The following is an 18,176-nucleotide window of genomic DNA, read 5'->3' as shown; positions in this document are numbered from 1 at the left end:
AGAACCCTTTCACAGTATTGGGGGGAATGTAAACTGGGGCAGCCACCATGGAAAACAGTCTGGAGGTGCCTCAAAAAAGTAAAGATAGAACAACCATATATATATATATATATATATATATATATATATATATATATGAATACTACTCAGCCATAAAGAAAGAATGAAATTTTGCCTATTGCAACAACATGGATGGACCTGGAGGGTATTGCACTTAGCAAAATAAGTCAGACAGAGAAAGACAAATACTTTATGTTATCACTTATATGTGAAGCCTAAAAAATAAAACAAACAGATGAATATAACAAAACAGAAACAGACTCACAGATATAGAGAACAAGTGGTTCTCTAGTGGTTTCTTGTGGGAAGTAGGGGAGGGAAGAGGGGAGGTGGAGGATAGGGGTGGAGGATTAAGAGATATAAACTACTGTGTATAAAAGAAATAAGCCGCAAGATTATATTGTTCAGCACAGGGAATATAACCAATATTTTATAACTTTAAATGGAGTATAATCTATAAAAACTTTGAATCACTATGTTGTACACTTGAAACTAACATAATATTGTAAATCAACTATACCTCAATGAAACAAAACCACACAACCCTGCCTTAGCAAAGCTTACATTCTGGAACTGGGAGACGGGAGTGGGGAAGAGAAGTGACTGGAAATAAACAAGTGAACACACGACATAAAGGAATGGCAAAGGCCAGGGAGAAAAACAAAACCAGTGTGGCAGAGAGTGGTTGCATTGGGAGCAGGGGTTACTTTGGATAGCAGGATCAACCAAGGCTTCTTAAGGGTGAGACCTGAACGATAAGAAAGAGTCTTGTGCCAATTTGATGAGAAGAGCCTTTCAGCAGAGGAAGCAGCAAGTGCAAAGGCCCTGGGGTTGGTAGGAGATGGTTGGACTTGTTCAAGCAGCAGAATGAATGGCAGAGCAGCTGGAGCTGAGTGAGCGAGTGAGGCAGGGCAGTAGCATCAGGTGGTGTGCGTATTCTGGTGGAGACAGAAGCGGAGGCCAGGAGACCGGGGCATTGGCTGCTGCCGTCAGAGCAGCCATCCAGGGGAGAGGTGACAGCTCAGAGCAGGGCAGAGTGGGGAGAAGAGGACACAGCAGAGATCCATTTTGGAGGCTGAGCCAACTGCTCCTGCAAACAGATTGGATGTGGAGGGATCAGGGAGGAATAGAGGATTGGAAGGTTCCCCAGAGAAGAGAATGGCAACCCACTCCAGTATTCTTCCCTTGAGAACTTCATAGGCAGAGGAGCCTGGTGGGCTACAATCCATGGGATCGCAAGGGAATGGACACGACTGAGCGACTTACACTTTCACTTTTCCTGCTTTTGCGGTAAAACAGCCTCTAGAGAGTGACTTCAGTAACTCCTGCCTCCAAGTGCCCTGGACAGGCAGTAGGCTCAGGGGTAGTTCTCTTGCCTCAGAGCCTGTAGGGAGGTCAGGGACCGGGAGGACAGGGACCGGGACACCTCATCTGGCAGTCCTCATCCAGAGGACTGTACCTAGTAAATGGACGCATAGTGGAACCAGGAGGAAAGCACCAACTACAGGCTGCTGGGGTGCCAGGGAGAGCTGGCACCCTCCCAGGGTTGCTATTGTTCTTCTCAGTAACCTTGAGATATAGAGATGATTCCATCTCACAGGGAAGACACCGAGATTCTGGGAAGAGAAGGGACTGGTCCAAGGTCATACAGCCAAGGAAGTGAAAAAATGAGCAGTGGGGCTTTTTCATCCCTAAACCCTGAATCACCACCTCCGAAGATCAGGTCCCCCAGTCTCTCCCCATTTCCTTGTTATCCTGGGGATGAGGGATGGGGAGAAGGGCGGGGAACCAAAGGAAATTTCACCCCAGAGTCACTGTTATTCATGAAAGTAGACAGAGAAGTAGAACTCTGTCCCACAAGAAGATGGGGACATGGGGTCCAATTCCTGGGTCTGGGGGCCCTGAGGACTAGGGGACCAGATTCCAGGGTCTGAGGGGCCTGGGATCCCAGACTGCTGAGGGGCTAGGAGAGAAAGGGGCTGGGGACCAGGATTCCTGGGTCTGGGTGGGGGAGGGCACTGGGAGCTCTGGTTCCTGGGTCTAGGGGAGGGGAGACTGGGGGAGCAGACTCCTGGGTCTGGAGGGGTTGGGTGCTGGCACTCCTGGGGCTGGGGCCAGGATTTCTGGGTCTGGGTGCGGGAGGGGGTTGGGGGGCTCTGGTTCCTGGCTCTGGGGGGCAGTGAAGACTGGGGAACCAGACTCCAGGGTCTGGGGGTGCTGGGAGCCCGGACTCCTGGGGCTAGGGGAGAAGGAGGCTGGGGACCAGGATTCCTGGGTCTGGGTGCGGGAGGGCACTGGGGACTCTGGTTCCTGGGTTTGGGGGCAGCGAGGACCGGGGGACCAATCTCCAGGGTCTGGGGAGCCGGGATTTCTGGGTCTGCGGGAGGAGGAGGCTGGGGCCTGAAGCAGGAGGAAGGTAGCTTCCAGGGACAGTGTCCCGGCCCGGGGTCCTAGGGATCCGAGGCGGGGAAGCCGCGGGGACGGCCGTGGCGGGAGGGGGTAGGGGCCGGGCCGCAGTAACAAAGGCCTCTCCCTCCAACAAGCGCCCCCCCTCAGCCCCGCCTCCCCGGCCCCCTGCCTGCCCTGATTGGTCGGCCTTCCTGCCCGTCAGCGCCGCCCCCTCCCCGGGTCTGCAGCAGCTCCGGCCGCCTCGTCGCGCCCCCCCAGCCCCCTCCCCCCGCCCCCGCCGCCCCCCGGGCCGGTGCAGCCGCAGGCGGGGTCCCCCTCCCCCTTCCCCCTCTCCCCCCAGGCCTCGCGCGCCCCGGACCGGCCCCCCCTTTCCCCTCCCCCTTCGCGCCGCCGCTGCCGCGATGCCCCCCCCTGCGCCCGGGGCCCGGCTCCGGCTTCTCGCCGCCGCCGCCCTGGCCGGCCTGGCAGTCATCAGCCGAGGTACCGCAGCGCCGGGGGCGGGGGGCTCGGCCGGGACTCCAGGGTCCCGAGCGGGGATTGGGGGCGGGGGACAGAGCATCTCCGGGCGGGGAGGAGGAGGCCCCCGGACGCCGAGGTCTGGGCCTGGGGGGGCGGGGGCAGCATCCTCTGGTTGGGAGAGGGGTCCTCGGACGTCTGGCTCCATGCCCGGGGGCAGGGGTCCGCGTCCTGGGGCCCGAGCCTGGGCCTAGGGGCGGGGGTCTGCTTCTCCGGGTCGGTGAGAGGGTCGCGGACACCTGGTCCCGGCCTGGGGGCGGGAGTCTGCGGCTCGGGATCGTCGTGGGGAGATCTGACGCTAAGTAAGGGTCCCCGGGCAGGATCTCTGAACTGAGTTGGTGGGGGTTAGGCAGAGGGATGCCCCGTCGGGGGTCTTCATCTCTGCCTGGGAGGGTCCCCAGAGGGTCCCGGCCTGCGGGCTGGGGTCGGCGTTTCTGGGGGAAGGTTGGGGGTCTTCCCAGGTTCCCAGGGTCAGTAAGAGATGGGGGCAGGGGTGTCCAGAGACCTCCGTCCCGGGGCGGCAAAAGAAGGGGGTGGGGCTGGGCTCTCAGCTGGGAAGGGACTGAAATTCCCCAGCTGGGTCGTCTAGGTTGGGAGAAAGTGTTAGTATGTGGAGGATTGCATTTATGTGTAAGGGGAGATGGGGCTGAAGATCCAAGAAGTTGGGGTGCTGGGCTGGGGACTCCAGATGTGGAAAGCCCTGGCTGAATATTTGGGTTCGGGGCAGGACAGAGGGTGACTGAGGACCGCGGGAAGGGAAGGGTTAACCCGGGGTCAAAGGGTTAATATCAGTCTTCCTAGTTGAGGGGGGAGCTGGGGGCTGGTCTTTTGTAGAGCTGGAAGGGAAGAATGGTAGGGGAGAGGCTGGGGGGTGGTGAACTTGGCAGTCTCTGTTTAGAAGATGTATGGCTGGACCTTGTATCTCCCAGCAGGCAGGCGACCTGGGGGTGGTCCAAGAGATGACCCCCTAAGGAGGGGAGGGGAGAGCTAGGAGGCTGGAGGCAGGGGCTGGGGTTCATTTAGTGCTTCTGAAGAATCACCCCAGAATGACCCAGAATCACAGAGGCAGGGACACACAGTCAGGAACATCCTAGAACCCCCGACAGTCTCCGCGAGACAGCGGCTCTCAGCCTCCCACCCACACAACGCCGGTCAGGCACAGCCACATAAACACCGTCGCCCGGTCCGACCCAGAGCCGCACCTGCAGACAGCCAGAGTCACAAGGGATGCTGGCGGGCGGCGCCGGGGGCGGGGGTGATCACCCCCTCCCTGGTGCAAAGCGTCTGGGTGCCCCTCCCACCTGGCCCGTCTGAATCCCTGTCTGACTTTCTGCCTGCCTGTCTGTGTCTCTCTGTCTCTATCGCTTGTCTCTCTCGATCTCTCTCACGTCTCGGCCATTTCCGGAGGCTCCCTGTCTCGGGGTAACATCCCCTTGGTCTCCGTGGCTGGGTCGCTGGCTCTCCATCGCTGCTGGGTTCAGCACAATTCCATACCTGGCCCGTTCAGCCTCTGGAACTGCTTGTCCCCGTCACACCCTGTGTGTGTGTGTCTGTCTCTTTCCAGCCCCTCACACGGTGCCTTGATCCTCATCCACTTCTGGGAACTCATGTCCCACCCCGGGTCACTCATTCTCCTCCTTGTCCTTTGAAATGTCTCTGGCCTTCTCCCTTCACCTCTCCACTTTCTTCTCTCTCTTCCTTTACTCTCAAGATCACTTCCCACTTGCCTTCTACTTTGACTCTTCAGAACCCTAGAAATCACTGTTGTTCACACATGCAGGGCTGGGAGCTTGGTGGAACCAGGAGACGGTCTGTGACCTGGGTCAAGTGCATTCCCACCTCTGGGCCGTTTGTCCCCTACTAGAGGACTGCGACCAGAGGGACAGAGGGCAGAGTGGCTGGCGGGTGAGCTGAGACAGGATTAGACGGTTGGAAAGACAGCCCCACCTACCCGCCACCGCTTGACGGCTGAGGCTGAGAAAAAGCCGGTTGAAGTCATACCAGATTGCATTTCCTCCTCTCTTTTATTCATTTGATGGTTTCCAGATTACGGGAGGAGAGCATACGAGTGAACCATCCACTACAAGAATGCATAAAAGCAAACCCCGCCACGTCCCGCCCCCACGTTCCAGTCTCAAGAGAGAGCCAGGGTCCTCAGCCTCCCCAGGAGCCTCTCACTTGCACCGTCAGACAGGCAGAGTTCAGCGTCTGTAAAGGATTGGTTAGTTTGTTGATGTTTCTCCCAAGATAGAAACAAAGTAAAGCCATTTCTCTGCAACTGGCTTTTTTCCACTCAACTCTACCTCCCTGGCATCTGTAGATATTGCTCTGTCTTTACTTTTTTCCCCTCTAAATTCTTTATGCCAACACACATCCACACATCCACTTAGAAAAGTAGCTGCAGCTGGTGATTTGGGGGTGGTTCCTTTGCCATATTACATGAAGCAGGGGAAGGGTGAATTCAGGCATAGGGACCCTTCTCTAGGGGGTCCCCCAAGCACCTAGCTTGTCTAGACTGTGGGCGCTGCCTTGTTAGCTCATTTAACACATATTTACTAGGTACACAGTCGCTGTTCTAAACACTGGGGATCTATAAACACAGCAGTGGAGTCCCTGACCTCCTGGAGCTTACATCCTAGTGAGATGGAGAGAGATCCACCAACTAAAACCAAACCTAGAAAGTAAACAGGTGATATTAGAGAGTGATGAGCACAGAGGAAATGAGAATGACTCGGCAGGCAGGCGAGTTGGCCTTGGGAGCTCAGGTAACATCTGAGCCGCTGAGTGGAGTTCAGACTGAAAGGAGGGGAGGAGTCAGCCTTGGAAAGATCCCCTGGGGACAGCAGAAGCAAAGGCTCTGCAGTGGGAAAGGGAAAGGGAAAGTCGCTCAGTCGCGTCTAACTCTTTGCGACCCCATGGAATTCTCCAGGCCAGAATACTGGAGTGGATAGCCTTTCCCTTCTCCAGGGAGTCTTCCCAACCCAGGGTTCGAACCCAGGTCTCCTGCATCGCAGGCGGATTCTTTACCAGCTGAGCCACAAGGGACCAGTGGAAAGGAACGGCCAGCACGTGGAGAGTTCCAGGGCTCTAGGCTCAGCATACAGACACTGGACATCAGTGATAAGGAGTATATGGGAGGTCAGCCAAGAGGGAGAGGGGTCTGGGGGCTCTGCAGTGGCAGTTAGACTAGCCTTTTCTTGGGCTTCCCAGGTGGCTCAGTGGGTAAAGAACCCACCTGGCAATGCGGGAGACTTAAGAGACACTGGTTCAATCCCTGGTTTGGGAAGATTCCCTGGAGGAAGGCATGGCTATCCATTCCATTATTCTTGCCTGGAGAATCCCATGGACAGAGAAGCCTGGCGGGCTACAGTCCCTAGGGTTGCAAAGAGTTGGACATGACTTAAGCGACCTAGCACAGCACAGCACAGCACAGCATATGAGAGTCACTCGTCTGGAATGGCAGAGACCCACATGGTCCCTCCCATCACAATTGGATCCACCACCAGGCTGCTCCCTGCCCCATAACCATCCCACCAGCCAACACAAGTAGAGCTGTTTGCAGGCACTTAACTAGCAGGAGCCTGCTTGGGTGACCTTCTTTCATCCTCTCCCCCTCAAGCCAGTGACTGAGGCATGATGGGCCCTGATGGGCCCCATTTAGAGGTGGGAAAACTGAGTCTCTGTTGTAGGAAGTAACTTGTGCAGCTCGGTGGTGCAGCTGGGATTTGAACCTAGGCAGCCAGGCTCCCCAGTCCATTCATTTAGCAGGCTGGTTATGCTTGCTTAGTAGTAGCAGAACAGATGCTGAGTCCTGGACTCAGGGGTGGGTGCTGGGCATAGAGCAACCTACAACCCAGACCCGCCCTGCCCTTCCCCCACCCCCAGGGGACCGACACCGAACCTGCGATAACAATAGATGTTTCTTTAAAAAGAAGGTGCTGTTAAGAGCAGCAAGCATTTCTGCCTGCTAAGCACTGAGTTAAGCATTATGCTTGCATGTTCTCATGGAATCCCTGACAAAAAGCCTGCTGAGGGAAGAAATACCATTTTTATCCTTTCTACAGTTGAGGAAACTGAGGCTCAGACTGGCCAGGGGTCACCCAGTCAGGAAATGATGGGACAGACATTTGATCTATCAGCCCAGGCTCCTCAGGGCTTTCTTATCCAATCTCTAGAGATATCCAGCCCCTCTACCAACAGTTCTCTAAGTCCAACTTGGGGGGCACAACCAAGTTTCAGGCCTTCAGAGAACTCCTGGTCAGGAAGGGAAAACACACCTGGATGCTGTCACAGCTGAATCAGAGGGTACTCAGTAGAGACAGTGGGAACTGTCCACCTTGTACAGTCAGGGAAGTACTTCTGGAGGAGGGGGCATTTGAGCTGGGGTTTTGAGGAATGCATAGGAGTTCAAAAGTTGGCACAGCATGTTGCAGGCATCCATTTACATTTACTCATTCAGCAAATTTTTCCCAAGGCCTTCCAGACCAGGCCTGGTGCTGGGAGATCCTGGGGACACAAACCTGAGTCAGACTCAGGCTCTGCCCTCAAGAAACTTATAATCTGATAGGGGAGAGAGACACAGACAGTCACCACAGTGTGATCTGAGCTCTAAGGGAGGTACTGCAGGCATTGCGGGAAAACAAAAGAGGACGAGAAAGAGTAAGGATTCAGCGTTTTCCAAGCAGAATTCCTACAGAGGGGACCTCATGTGCATTAGCTTGTTTATTTAGCTATTAAACATGTCTGAGGCTGCCTATGGGATAGACTGTGGGTAGGGTGATGCTGCAGATGAGGAGACCCAGGCCCCACCCTGAGAGGCTCCCATCTGGTGAGGAAAGCAGACCTAGACAGTCCAGGTGATTGAGACTAAGAGGGAGGGACGGCGACTGTGACTCAGACAGATGGTGGGGCCCGGCCCAGCGACAGACAGGGTGGTGGGATGGCTAACCTGACCCTCTCCTCCATTTACTGACACCCAGAGAGGGGAAGGGACTTACCCAAGGTCACACAGCACACAGGGTCCTCCTGAGCCTGGAGTCTGGGAACTGGAAGAGACCGACAGGCAGACATCCGAATTTATAGACACACAGACCAGGCATCCAAGACCCACTTGAGATAACTTCATCACTCATCTCCCGAGACTGCCCTCAGCCAGGGCCCAGCTGGGCGTGCTGGGGACGCAGATGGTCTGAGCCGGGCCCTGCCCTGGAGGAGCAGGTGGGGGAGGCAGACGCTTCTGATCCACGGAGCCCTGGGAAAAGAGCGAGAGGCTGTGTGGGCTCGGATGGGCCATCTCTCCTCCGAGAGGCCCCATATACCAGGTGCCTGGAGAAGGAGAAGCGTTTTGATGGGGAATAGTGGGAGGGAGAGAGGGGGAAGAAAAATGGGGAATGTGGGGTTGGGTCGCACTAGGGGAGAGGAGGCAGGAGACAGATGTCAGGGCCCTAGATGCCAGGCTGAGGGGCGGGAACTTCTCGCTGGAGGCCGCTCTGAGTGTTGGAAAGATCCCTCTGGCAAACAGTGTGTGTGTGTGTGTCTGTCTGTCTGTCTGTCTGTCTGTCTGTTTCTCTGTCTCCTGGGACATGTGATTAAGATCCTGCCCTCTTCTGTGAGGTCCGCACCCTACCCCAGGGCCCGAGGCTGAGCTCAGGAGCCCTTGGTTCTACCCTGAGGCTTTGGGGGCACCTTGGACAGCTCCTTCTTCAACCCCCGCCATGGGGTGGGCCTCCTTGAACCTGGGACAGTTGCTGTCAGAGGGCTGGGGAAGTTGGGGGTTGCGGGGAGGGCAGGGTGATTTTGGCTCCCAGGAGGCATCTGGTGATGCCGGCATTTTTGGTTGGGGTGGGGGAGCTCCTGGCATCTGGGGAGTCAAATCCGGGATGCTCTCAAACATTCTACACTGCACAGGGTGGCCCCACCATGAAGAATCATCCAGCTCCCGATGTCAACGGTGCTGAGATGGTGCAAGCTTGGTCTGGGATGTGTGTGACCAGTATGACAGATCTATGGGGTGTGCGTGTGTGTGTGTGCATGGCTGTGTGTGATCTGATTGTAGGTGACAGCATGGCTGCATGTGCCCGACTCTTGGCCCAGGGCGGTCGCTTTGTATTTGAGAGCCTCCGTCCATGTGTCAGGCTGTAGCTTCATGCACGACTGTCTGCGGTGGGGATGAGCGTAGCCCTCAGGCTGGGAGGTCACTGTGACCGATGAAGCCTGTGTGTGTGTGTGTGTGAGAGAGAGAGAGTCTTTGTGCAGGGCTGTAACTGTGTGTAGACTTTGCACCTGCGTGTGTGGGGCTGCATGTGTGTAACCGTGTGCATCTGGTTATGTCGGGGGGCTGGTCAGGGTGTCGTGGCTGGTGGCCGACCCGTGTGCTTCTGGGAAAGAGCTGTCTCTTCTAACTGACCTTCTCCCGGGGGTGTGTCCCAGGCTGTGTGCCTCAGCCTAAGTGTGTACGCCTCTGTCCCTCAGTGGGACCCGCTTGTTGTGGATGGGACTGTTTCCTGTCCCCAGGGCTGACTCTTTCCCGGGCCCTGGTGACTGTGTGTGTGTGTCTGTCTGTCCCCTGGCTGCCCCCTCCTCTTCCTAGGGCTGTCCTGGCACATCCTCTCTGCCAGGCTCAGGGCTGGCGAGTCCCTTCCCTCTCTCCAGGGCTCACCAAATGACCAGAGCAACTCCGGCGCGGGTGAACCGGGGGTGAGGGCTGCAGGCCCCAGGCCCCAAATCCTGGGGCCTGGTGAGCCCACCACCCTGGCTCTGCCCCAGCCGCGTCCAGAGGGGCTGCTGATGGAGAGGGCCTCCGGGAGTCATTGGGGCGGCGTGGGCAATTAATTCATCAGATTAATCAGTTCCTCATTCCGGGGTGGGGGGCCAGGGCAGCCCTGAGCGGGGCCAAGCCTCCGCAGGCGTCCAAGGTCACCCGGCCTCTTCCTCTCCCCCGCCCGGTGCTGTCTCCATCCGCCGCCTCCGCGGGCCCAGCCCCCCCTCCCTGGCCCCTGTCCAGCCTCTGGCCACGGTCCACGGAGAGATGAATGGGTGGGGGCGGGGGTTCTGCCAGGCGCAGGGGCACTGGAGTGGTCAGGCAGGAGTGGGCATGCGCCTGCCAGAGCATGGGATCGGGCACAGGGGTCTCTACACCACGCCAGAGGGCGTCCTGGGCATCTGTGATACATGTGTGTCCGTGGATATTCGCACACATCCGTGTTTGTGTATGTGCTGGTGTTTGCATGTCTGGGTGTCTGTGTGCACACATGTGAGTGTTGAGTATCTGCCTGCAGCCTGTCTTTCCATGTATTTCTGAATTAATGTGTGTACATGTGTGTACCTGTCTGTTACATCTGTACATACATCTGTGTATATGAGTGTACTTGTGGGTCTTTGAATATGTGTATGTGCCCCCGTGTATGTGGATATGTGTGTGTGTGTACTCTTGAATCTGTGTGTGTTCACTGTGAACATGTATGTGTGTGCCATGTTTACACATGTCTGTGTGTGTATGTGTGTGCACAGCTTTGTGTGTCTGTATCTGCACATGTGCATTTCTGTGTTTATGAGTGTGCGTGTGCACACATCTGTACACAGCATCTGTGAGTGTATGCTTGAGCTTTGATGTACGTGTGTCTTTGTGCATATACACGTGTTTATGTGCTGTGACTGTGTTGTCTCAGTGTCTCGGGAGGTGTTTGGTTTGTGTGTCCCAGCCTGTCTGGGTCAGCATGGGCTTGTGGGAAGATACATTGCGTGTGTCTGCGGTGAGTGTCTTTGGAAACATCAGTGAATGTGTGTGCCAGTGGGTGTGGGAAGTGTGTGTCTGCCAGGGTGTGTGTGTGTGTGTGTGTGTGTGTACACATGAGCATGGTCCTGCCCAGCTGAGCTACCCTCCCTTCCACAGGACTGCTGTCTCAGAGCCTGGAGTTCAGCTCCCCTGCCGACAACTACACGGTGTGTGAAGGCGACAACGCCACACTCAGGTAGGGGGACGCAGAAGTGCTGACCCTTCGTCCTCCTTAAGTGGGGAACTGCCCTGACCCGCAGGCCCCACCCATACCTCCCCCATCATCGGGACAGAGGCCATCAGGGCCCAGACTCTGGGCCCGGCCCCACCCTGGGCCTCAGTGTGCCCATCTGTCAAATGGGTGGAGGAACGACAACCACCATCTAGGTTGTTAGGAGGATGCAAGAGCCTGTACATATACCCCGGGGGCTTCCCTGGTGGCCCAGTGGTAAAGAACCCACCTGCCAACGCAGGAGACCCGGGTTCAATGCCTGGGTCTGGAAGATCCCCTGGAGAAGGGAATGGCAACTTGCTCCAGTATTCTTGCCTGGGAAATTCCATGGATGGAAGAGCCTTGGCAGGCTCCAGTCCATGAGGTGACGAAAAAGTCAGACACCACTTAGGAACTAAACGACAACAACACACGCTGACCTTAGAGAGCTTGGCACACTGACTGTTTAATGAGAACCGGTGTTACCCTCCCCCAGCTCTCTGCTCTCCTGGGTCGCTTGTCATTCTGTATCTCTGTCCCTCTCCCCCGGGGTGTCTGTCCCCCTCTTTTTGGTTCTCTGACACACAGCAGTCACTCAGTAATCATCAGCTGTCATACCATTGTACACTTGGGCTTACAACTATCCCTCTCTGAAGCTCAGTTTGCCCACCTGTAAAGTGGGCACAGTCACAGCTGCCTCCCAGGACTGCCGTGGGAACTGGAGATGCAGTGAGCCTTCCTCTTTCCCCCTCCAAGCCCCCTTGACAGGGGTCACCCTGGAGGGCCAGGCGGGGGTAGGGGAGAGAAGAACTGCCCTCCCCTCATCCTCCCCTCCAGCTGCTTCATTGATGAGCATGTGACCCGAGTAGCCTGGCTGAACCGCTCCAACATCCTGTACGCGGGCAACGACCGCTGGACCAGCGACCCGAGGGTGCGGCTGCTCACCAACACTCCCGAGGAGTTCTCCATCCTCATCACCCAGGTGGGGCTGGGCGACGAGGGCCTCTACACCTGCTCCTTCCAGACCCGCCACCAGCCGTACACCACTCAGGTCTACCTCATCGTCCATGGTGAGCCCTCTGCTGGGGCCCTGGCGGGGAAGGGGGGAGCCAGGGATGCGCGCTGGGGAGAGGAGACACTCGCGTCCTTGTCAATCCCAGGGACACCCGTGAGAAGACAGACACACTCCCTGCCCTCACAGATTCCAGCCAGGCAGAGGGAGAGAAAGTCAGAGACAACCTCCAGGGCAGGAGAGATACGCAAGCGGGGGGGCACTTGGAGGAAGACCCCGAGTTCATTGGCTCAGCCCTGTTTCTTGAGCGCCTGCTGAGTGCAGGCACTGCTCCACAGGCCAGGGACAGAGATGAGCCAGGCAGGCTGGCCCTGCCTGTCTGGAGGTGTCTTTCCGAGGAGAGGCAGTTTCCCAGACATCACGTCTGAGCTGAGACCTTCAGGAAAAAGAACAGCACGTGCGGAGGCTGGATGCTCAGAGCGGGAGAGGTGGGGCTGGAGAGACCCATGGCGGGGGGGGGGGGGGGGGGGGGGGGGGCGGGAGGCTGGCATCAGAGGTAGTTTGGAGGGCAGCGAGCACGTGGAGAGACAGGAAGCCAGGGACGGCTCAGCCCTGCTCTAGACAAGCCCCGACCTGCGAGCCAAATCCTCCGGTTCCAACCTTGCCGCTGCCACCCAGGGGCTGAGGCACCCAAAGCGAGCCGGACGATCAGACTCCTCATCTGCAAAATGGAGATGACGCTGTCATATATCAAATTCAAGACGTCATCCGTTGGAAGGGACACCTTTACTTTATTCTGCTTGCTAGAAACGGGGTGGGAGTGTAACCTGCCAGTTAAACACTGGCGTCCTCATAAGGCCACTCTGATTGGAGAAATGTTCAGAGGGGGCGGGGTCGAGGCGGGGAACACCCCCATGTGTTAGAATTGATGAAAAGAGCAACATCTCGCTTCCCCGGTGGCTCAGTTGGTAAAGAATCGGACTGCGATGAATGAGCCAAGAGTTCCATCCCTGGGTCAGAAAGATACCCTGGAGGAGGGCATGGCAACCTACTTCAGCATTCTTGCGTGGACAATCCCATGGGCAGAGGAGCCTGGCGGGCTACAGTCCACGGGGTCACAAAGAGTCAGACAGGACTGAAGCGACTGAGCAAGCATGCATGCACCCCAGAGGGAAGTAGTGAGGGTTTCATGGGTTCATTTTTGTGAAATACTTAAAACAGGGTAAGCTTACACTCAGTAAGTACCATACAAGCATTAGCTAAACAAATTAACTGAAAATAATAATATTAATCAATACAAATAGAGATGGGAAGGGAGGAATTCAGACCCAAAGATAGAAAATAGAAACCGTGTGAGAAGGAAGGTGGAGAGAGACTGAGAAAGAGTGAGGAAGACACAAGACCAGCAACTGGAGAAGGAGCCAGATCCAGAGGGAAGGGGAAACACAGAGGAATTCTTACAGAGAGACAGGAATGTCAGCTGAACCCCTGGGTCTGAGAGAGGAGGAGCTGGGGGTCTGGACTCCTGGTCTGAGGGAGGAGGGACCAGGCCTAGATCCTGGGTCCTGGGAACCCACAGCACCTCTCACTGACCTTCCCTCCGGCCTGCAGTCCCTGCCCGCATCGTGAATATCTCTTCGCCTGTGACAGTGAATGAGGGGAGCAACGTGAACCTGCTTTGCCTGGCTGTAGGGCGGCCGGAGCCCACGGTCACCTGGAGGCAGCTCCGAGGTGAGGACCCCACCCCTGGCTGAAAGTCCCTTCCCCCACTCCACAGGCTGGGCCCAAAGCTCCCCATGTTCCTAGCTAGATACCCAGAACCTCCCACTCCTGCCTCCTTTGATCCCCCTAGAAGCCTTGTCATGACCGGATTTCCCCCTACCTGGTCCTGTTATTTTACCAACAGACCCCAGAGCCTTAGAGCCTACCCATGCGCCCTCCCAGACTGGGGCTGTTTCCTCCACCCACCTGCTAGATCCCAGCTTGCTCCCCATCCCTAACTCTAGCAGCCCCAGTCTCTTCCCCACCAGCTCACAGGATTCTCCTGGACTCAGACCCCCACCCACTAGATGGCCGGAGCCAGGTTAGCGCCACGGCCCCTGCCCATGTTCCCATCTCCTGTTCACGTTACTGCATCTCTGGCAGATCCCTCAGGCCATGGGTTCTCTTAGTATGGTCCCCAGACTCACAGAAGGAGCATCACCTGGAGACTTGCCAGAAAGGCATGAGTCAGAACCACCCCTCCTCCCATCACCACCACAGTCTGTCCTAACAAGCCCTTCAAGTAATCCCAAGGTAGAGCTGAGAAGCACGGCGGCCCCCAAACAGAGGGACCTGAATGGGAAATTCCAGATCCTAAACATTCCGCACTGTCCCCTTTATCTGGATCTCCACCACCATTTCCCAGACCCCTGGATCCTCACTCACTGGGTCTTGGGAGACCAAATGTGCCAGCCCCTAGATCTCTTGGGACCCCAGAACGCAATAACTAGGTCTCGGATCCCTGGATCCTCCCCTACCACTTCATCTGAGCCCCACAGTCCTGGTCTTCAGTTCCTGGCTCCCCCAATGCTGTGAGTCCCAAAGGGTCTTCTGAGCGGGCACACTGTTCTAAGACCCCCGATACCTGGATTGCTGATTCCAGTCACCGGCTCCTGATTCCCTGGGCCCCAAGGGCTAGATCCCAGAATCCTGGATCCTCCCTCGCCGGGTCTATGCTTTCTGGATCTTTCTGAGCCCCAGGAGCTTCTGGCACCCTCTCCACTGGGTTCTAGTTACTAAGTCCCAGCTCCTCATTCCCTGTCCCACCCCAGCAACCCCCACCCCCCACCGACCCCGGCACTCCAGGCCTTGCGCCTGTCCGCCCCGCTGATGTTTGTCCGTGTTGTGCCCGTGTTGTCCCGTGTTAAGTGTTTGTGTCCGGCCCCGCCCCCTCCCCTCCCCTCCCCCCACAGACGGCTTCACCTCAGAAGGCGAGATTCTGGAGATTTCCGACATCCAGCGGGGCCAGGCTGGGGAATACGAGTGCGTGACTCACAACGGGGTTAACTCTGCACCGGACAGCCGCCGCGTGTTGGTCACAGTCAACTGTGAGCCGACCCCCCTCTCCCCACCCCGCCCCCGCACGGGCACGAAAGCGGGGCAGGCCCTGGGTCCCTAGGGATGAAGAGTGTGTGAGAGGAGGAAGGGGGTGGGTCTGCGGGAGGAAGGGGTCTAAGAGGAGGGGGCTCGAGGACTCCCAGGAAGGAGGAAGGAGGGGCTGGGGGTGAGACCCTTTCGTCGGCACTGGGCAAGGAAAATTCGCTGACCCTGTCCTTCACCAGATCCTCCAACCATCACCGACGTGACCAGCGCCCGCACGGCCGTGGGCCGGGCCGCCCTCCTGCGCTGCGAAGCCATGGCGGTGCCCCCTGCGGATTTCCAGTGGTACAAGGATGACAGACTGTGAGGATGGCACTGGGGCGGGCCGTGGTGGTGGGGTCCTCGGTCCTTCGGGACTCGGGGAGGGGGCAGAGGGAGCAGAGTTCTGAGTCCTGGGAACTAGGGCGTGGGGGCGGTGTCCGGGTTCTAGGTGTTGGGGTCCACTGGCCCCAGGGCAACTGCGGTGGCTTACTGGAAATTTGGGTCCTGGGATAATGAATGCTGGAGGCTGGCCGCCTCTGACTATTCAGGAAGAAGGTCTGGGGTGGGGGTGATGCTGAGACTTGTCGGAGAAGCTTTAGCTTTAGGGGACCACTGGATCTGAGGTTTAGCAGAATCCTAAACCTGGGATTTGGGGAATCCCTAAAGGTCGGAGTTGAGGGTCTGGGTGCCCGGAGAGGGGCATCGGTGGGAGTGGCCCGAGTTCCATGGAGAGTTAGAACCAGAGGCTAGGGGTCGCTGGGATGGGGGAACAGAATGTAGGGTCTCCAGGGAATCTGGGAGTCAGGGGGCTGGGCTTTTTGTCCGGAGCGGGTCCCGGGCCAGGGTCCTGCGGTCTGGTCCCTGACCCGGATCCCCGGCAGGCTGAGCAGTGGCACGGCCGAGGGCCTGAAGGTGCAGACGGAGCGCACCCGCTCGATGCTTCTCTTCGCCAACGTGAGCGCCCGGCATTACGGCAACTACACGTGCCGCGCAGCCAACCGGCTGGGAACATCCAGCGCCTCCATGCGGCTCCTGCGTGCGTCCCCCGAGGAGCGGAAGGGGCGGGGCCGGGGCTTGGGCGGGGCCGACCTGAATGGGCATGGCCAGGGAGGTGGAGCTGCAGAACTGCCCCTCGACTGACCCCCGAGCTTAGGAGAGAGCCCAAGACCCGTGTTCATTGAGCGCCTACTAAGGGAGGGAATTGGATGCTGGGGACACAGCAAGGCACAAAAGAGGCAAGGTCTGGTGGCTCAGACGATAAAGAATATGCCTGCAATGCAGGAGACCTGGGTTCAATTCCTGGGTTGGGAAGATTCCCCTGGAGAAGGGAATGGTTACCCACTCCAGTGTTCTTGGCTAGGAAATCCCATGTACAGAGGAGCCTGGCGGGCTGCAGTCCATGAGTCGCAAAGAGTCGGACACAACTGAGCTACTAACACTTTCACTTTTGTCTAGGGACTCATACAGCTAGTAGCAGTAGTAGAAAAGCAATAAAGTAGACAAATAAAATGAAAAGTCAACAAATACATACATAAGCAAAAAACAATTTTGTATATCGATAAGGACTATCAAGAAAATAAACAATAGAATTGGGGATGGTAGCAGTAGACACGACTGAGCGACTTCACTTTCACTTTTTACTTTCATGCATTGGAGAAGGAAATGGCAACTCATTCCAGTGTTCTTGCCTGGAGAATCCCAGGGACGGGGGAGCCTGGTGGGCTGCTGTCTATGGGGTCGCACAGAGTCGGACACAACTGAAGTGACTTAGCAGTAGCAGTAGACAAACGCATCAGAGAAGGCTTCCTGAAGGAAGCAACGTTTGAAATGAGACCTGAATGGTCAAAAGAATCCAGCCCTGCCAAGATCTACCAAAGAGCTTTGCAGCGCAGTGGGCTGGGCGAGGGGGGGGGGGGGGGGGGCGCGGGGGGCCGGGAGGGGTTGGAGGGACAGAGATGAGCCAGATGATTAGATTAAAACAGAGTGTGGCGAGGGGGCAGGGTCCCTGAGTGAAAACCTGGAAAGGCCCTTAGGAGGAGGCCTCAGACAAGACCCCAGAAACAAGACACGCGGAGACACACGCATGGGTTCTCTCCACTCCGGGCCTCCTCCATTGACCTTCTCTCTTTCCCCAGGCCCAGGATCCCTGGAAAACTCGGCCCCAAGGCCCCCAGGGCCCCTGACCCTCCTCTCCGCCCTGGGCTGGCTGTGGTGGAGGATGTAGGAAGAACCCAGTGCTGCTGGTGTCCCCCTGCGAGGGGGGGCTGAGGCCGAGAGCGAGAGGAGCAGGGGGAGCAAGCGCCGTGGGTCTCGAGGGGCGGAGGAGCTCTCGGCCGCTGAGGAAGAAGAGGAAAAGGAAGAGGAGGAGGGAAGATCTATAGAGAACCCATCACTGTGAGGGATAACGCAAAATTATGCATCTTTCTACAGCCATTCTCGCCGCCGTTCACCTTTCTGATTGTGACCCACCCCTGGCCACCCCCACACCCCTCTCTTAGCTCAGGCTGTCAACTGGATCGTGCGTGTGTGGTGGGTGTGAGCATAAGCGTGTGAGTGTGTGTGCATGTGTGTGTGTGTGTGTATGGATGGGGGGGTGGGGAAGGGGGCTCAGCACTCTTCCCTCCTGGACACCCCCCACATCCACTGCCCCCATCCCCGCTGTCTCTCACCTCTGGCTGGAGGTAGGTATGGGGTCTTCGTGCTGGAAGCTGTGAGGGGAGGTTTTCCAGGTTCCCGCTTTCCCAGTATATGCACGCACCCCGCCCCCTCCCCTCCCTGCTGAAAGGCTGTCTCCCGGGCAGGTTGGAAGTGGGAGGGGCATCAGACTTGCCTGGCAAGCTGTCACTCAACCTCTGCGAGCAGGTGCGGGATCTCCACCTTGGCTCTGGGCCTCCCTGCTGTCAACCAACCACCTGCCTGGAGCCAGAGGCCCCATCACCGGCTCAGCGGCCTGAGACCTTCCCGCTTTCCCTGTCCCTCCCAGCCCTGGACTTTCTGGCCCTCTCCCGGGCCGATCGGTGCTTCCGTCCAATTGTCAGGCCGGTGCCTGCTGTCACCTGTCTCAGTGCTTT

The 18,176-nt window shown here is 57.3% G+C and overlaps 1 protein-coding gene across 1 annotated transcript; it reads left to right on the top strand.

Moving 5' to 3' along the window:
• Positions 1–2,836: 2,836 nt before the first annotated feature.
• Positions 2,837–17,538, top strand: IGLON5 (IgLON family member 5). The gene is made up of 8 exons (XM_027514977.1): positions 2,837–2,949; positions 10,877–10,955; positions 11,808–12,040; positions 13,594–13,713; positions 14,937–15,071; positions 15,306–15,426; positions 15,987–16,141; positions 17,241–17,538. The coding sequence occupies exons 1-8, from the start codon at positions 2,871–2,873 to the stop codon at positions 17,327–17,329; spliced, it is 1,011 nt and encodes a 336-aa protein (XP_027370778.1). The 5' UTR covers positions 2,837–2,870; the 3' UTR covers positions 17,330–17,538.
• Positions 17,539–18,176: the final 638 nt, after the last annotated feature.

The sequence above is a fragment of the Bos indicus x Bos taurus genome, chromosome 18 (genome assembly GCF_003369695.1).
Source record: "Bos indicus x Bos taurus breed Angus x Brahman F1 hybrid chromosome 18, Bos_hybrid_MaternalHap_v2.0, whole genome shotgun sequence".
Classification (NCBI taxonomy): Eukaryota; Metazoa; Chordata; class Mammalia; order Artiodactyla; family Bovidae; genus Bos; species Bos indicus x Bos taurus.
Note: the sequence above shows the minus strand (reverse complement) of the source record. Positions and strands in the feature narration are given on the sequence as shown.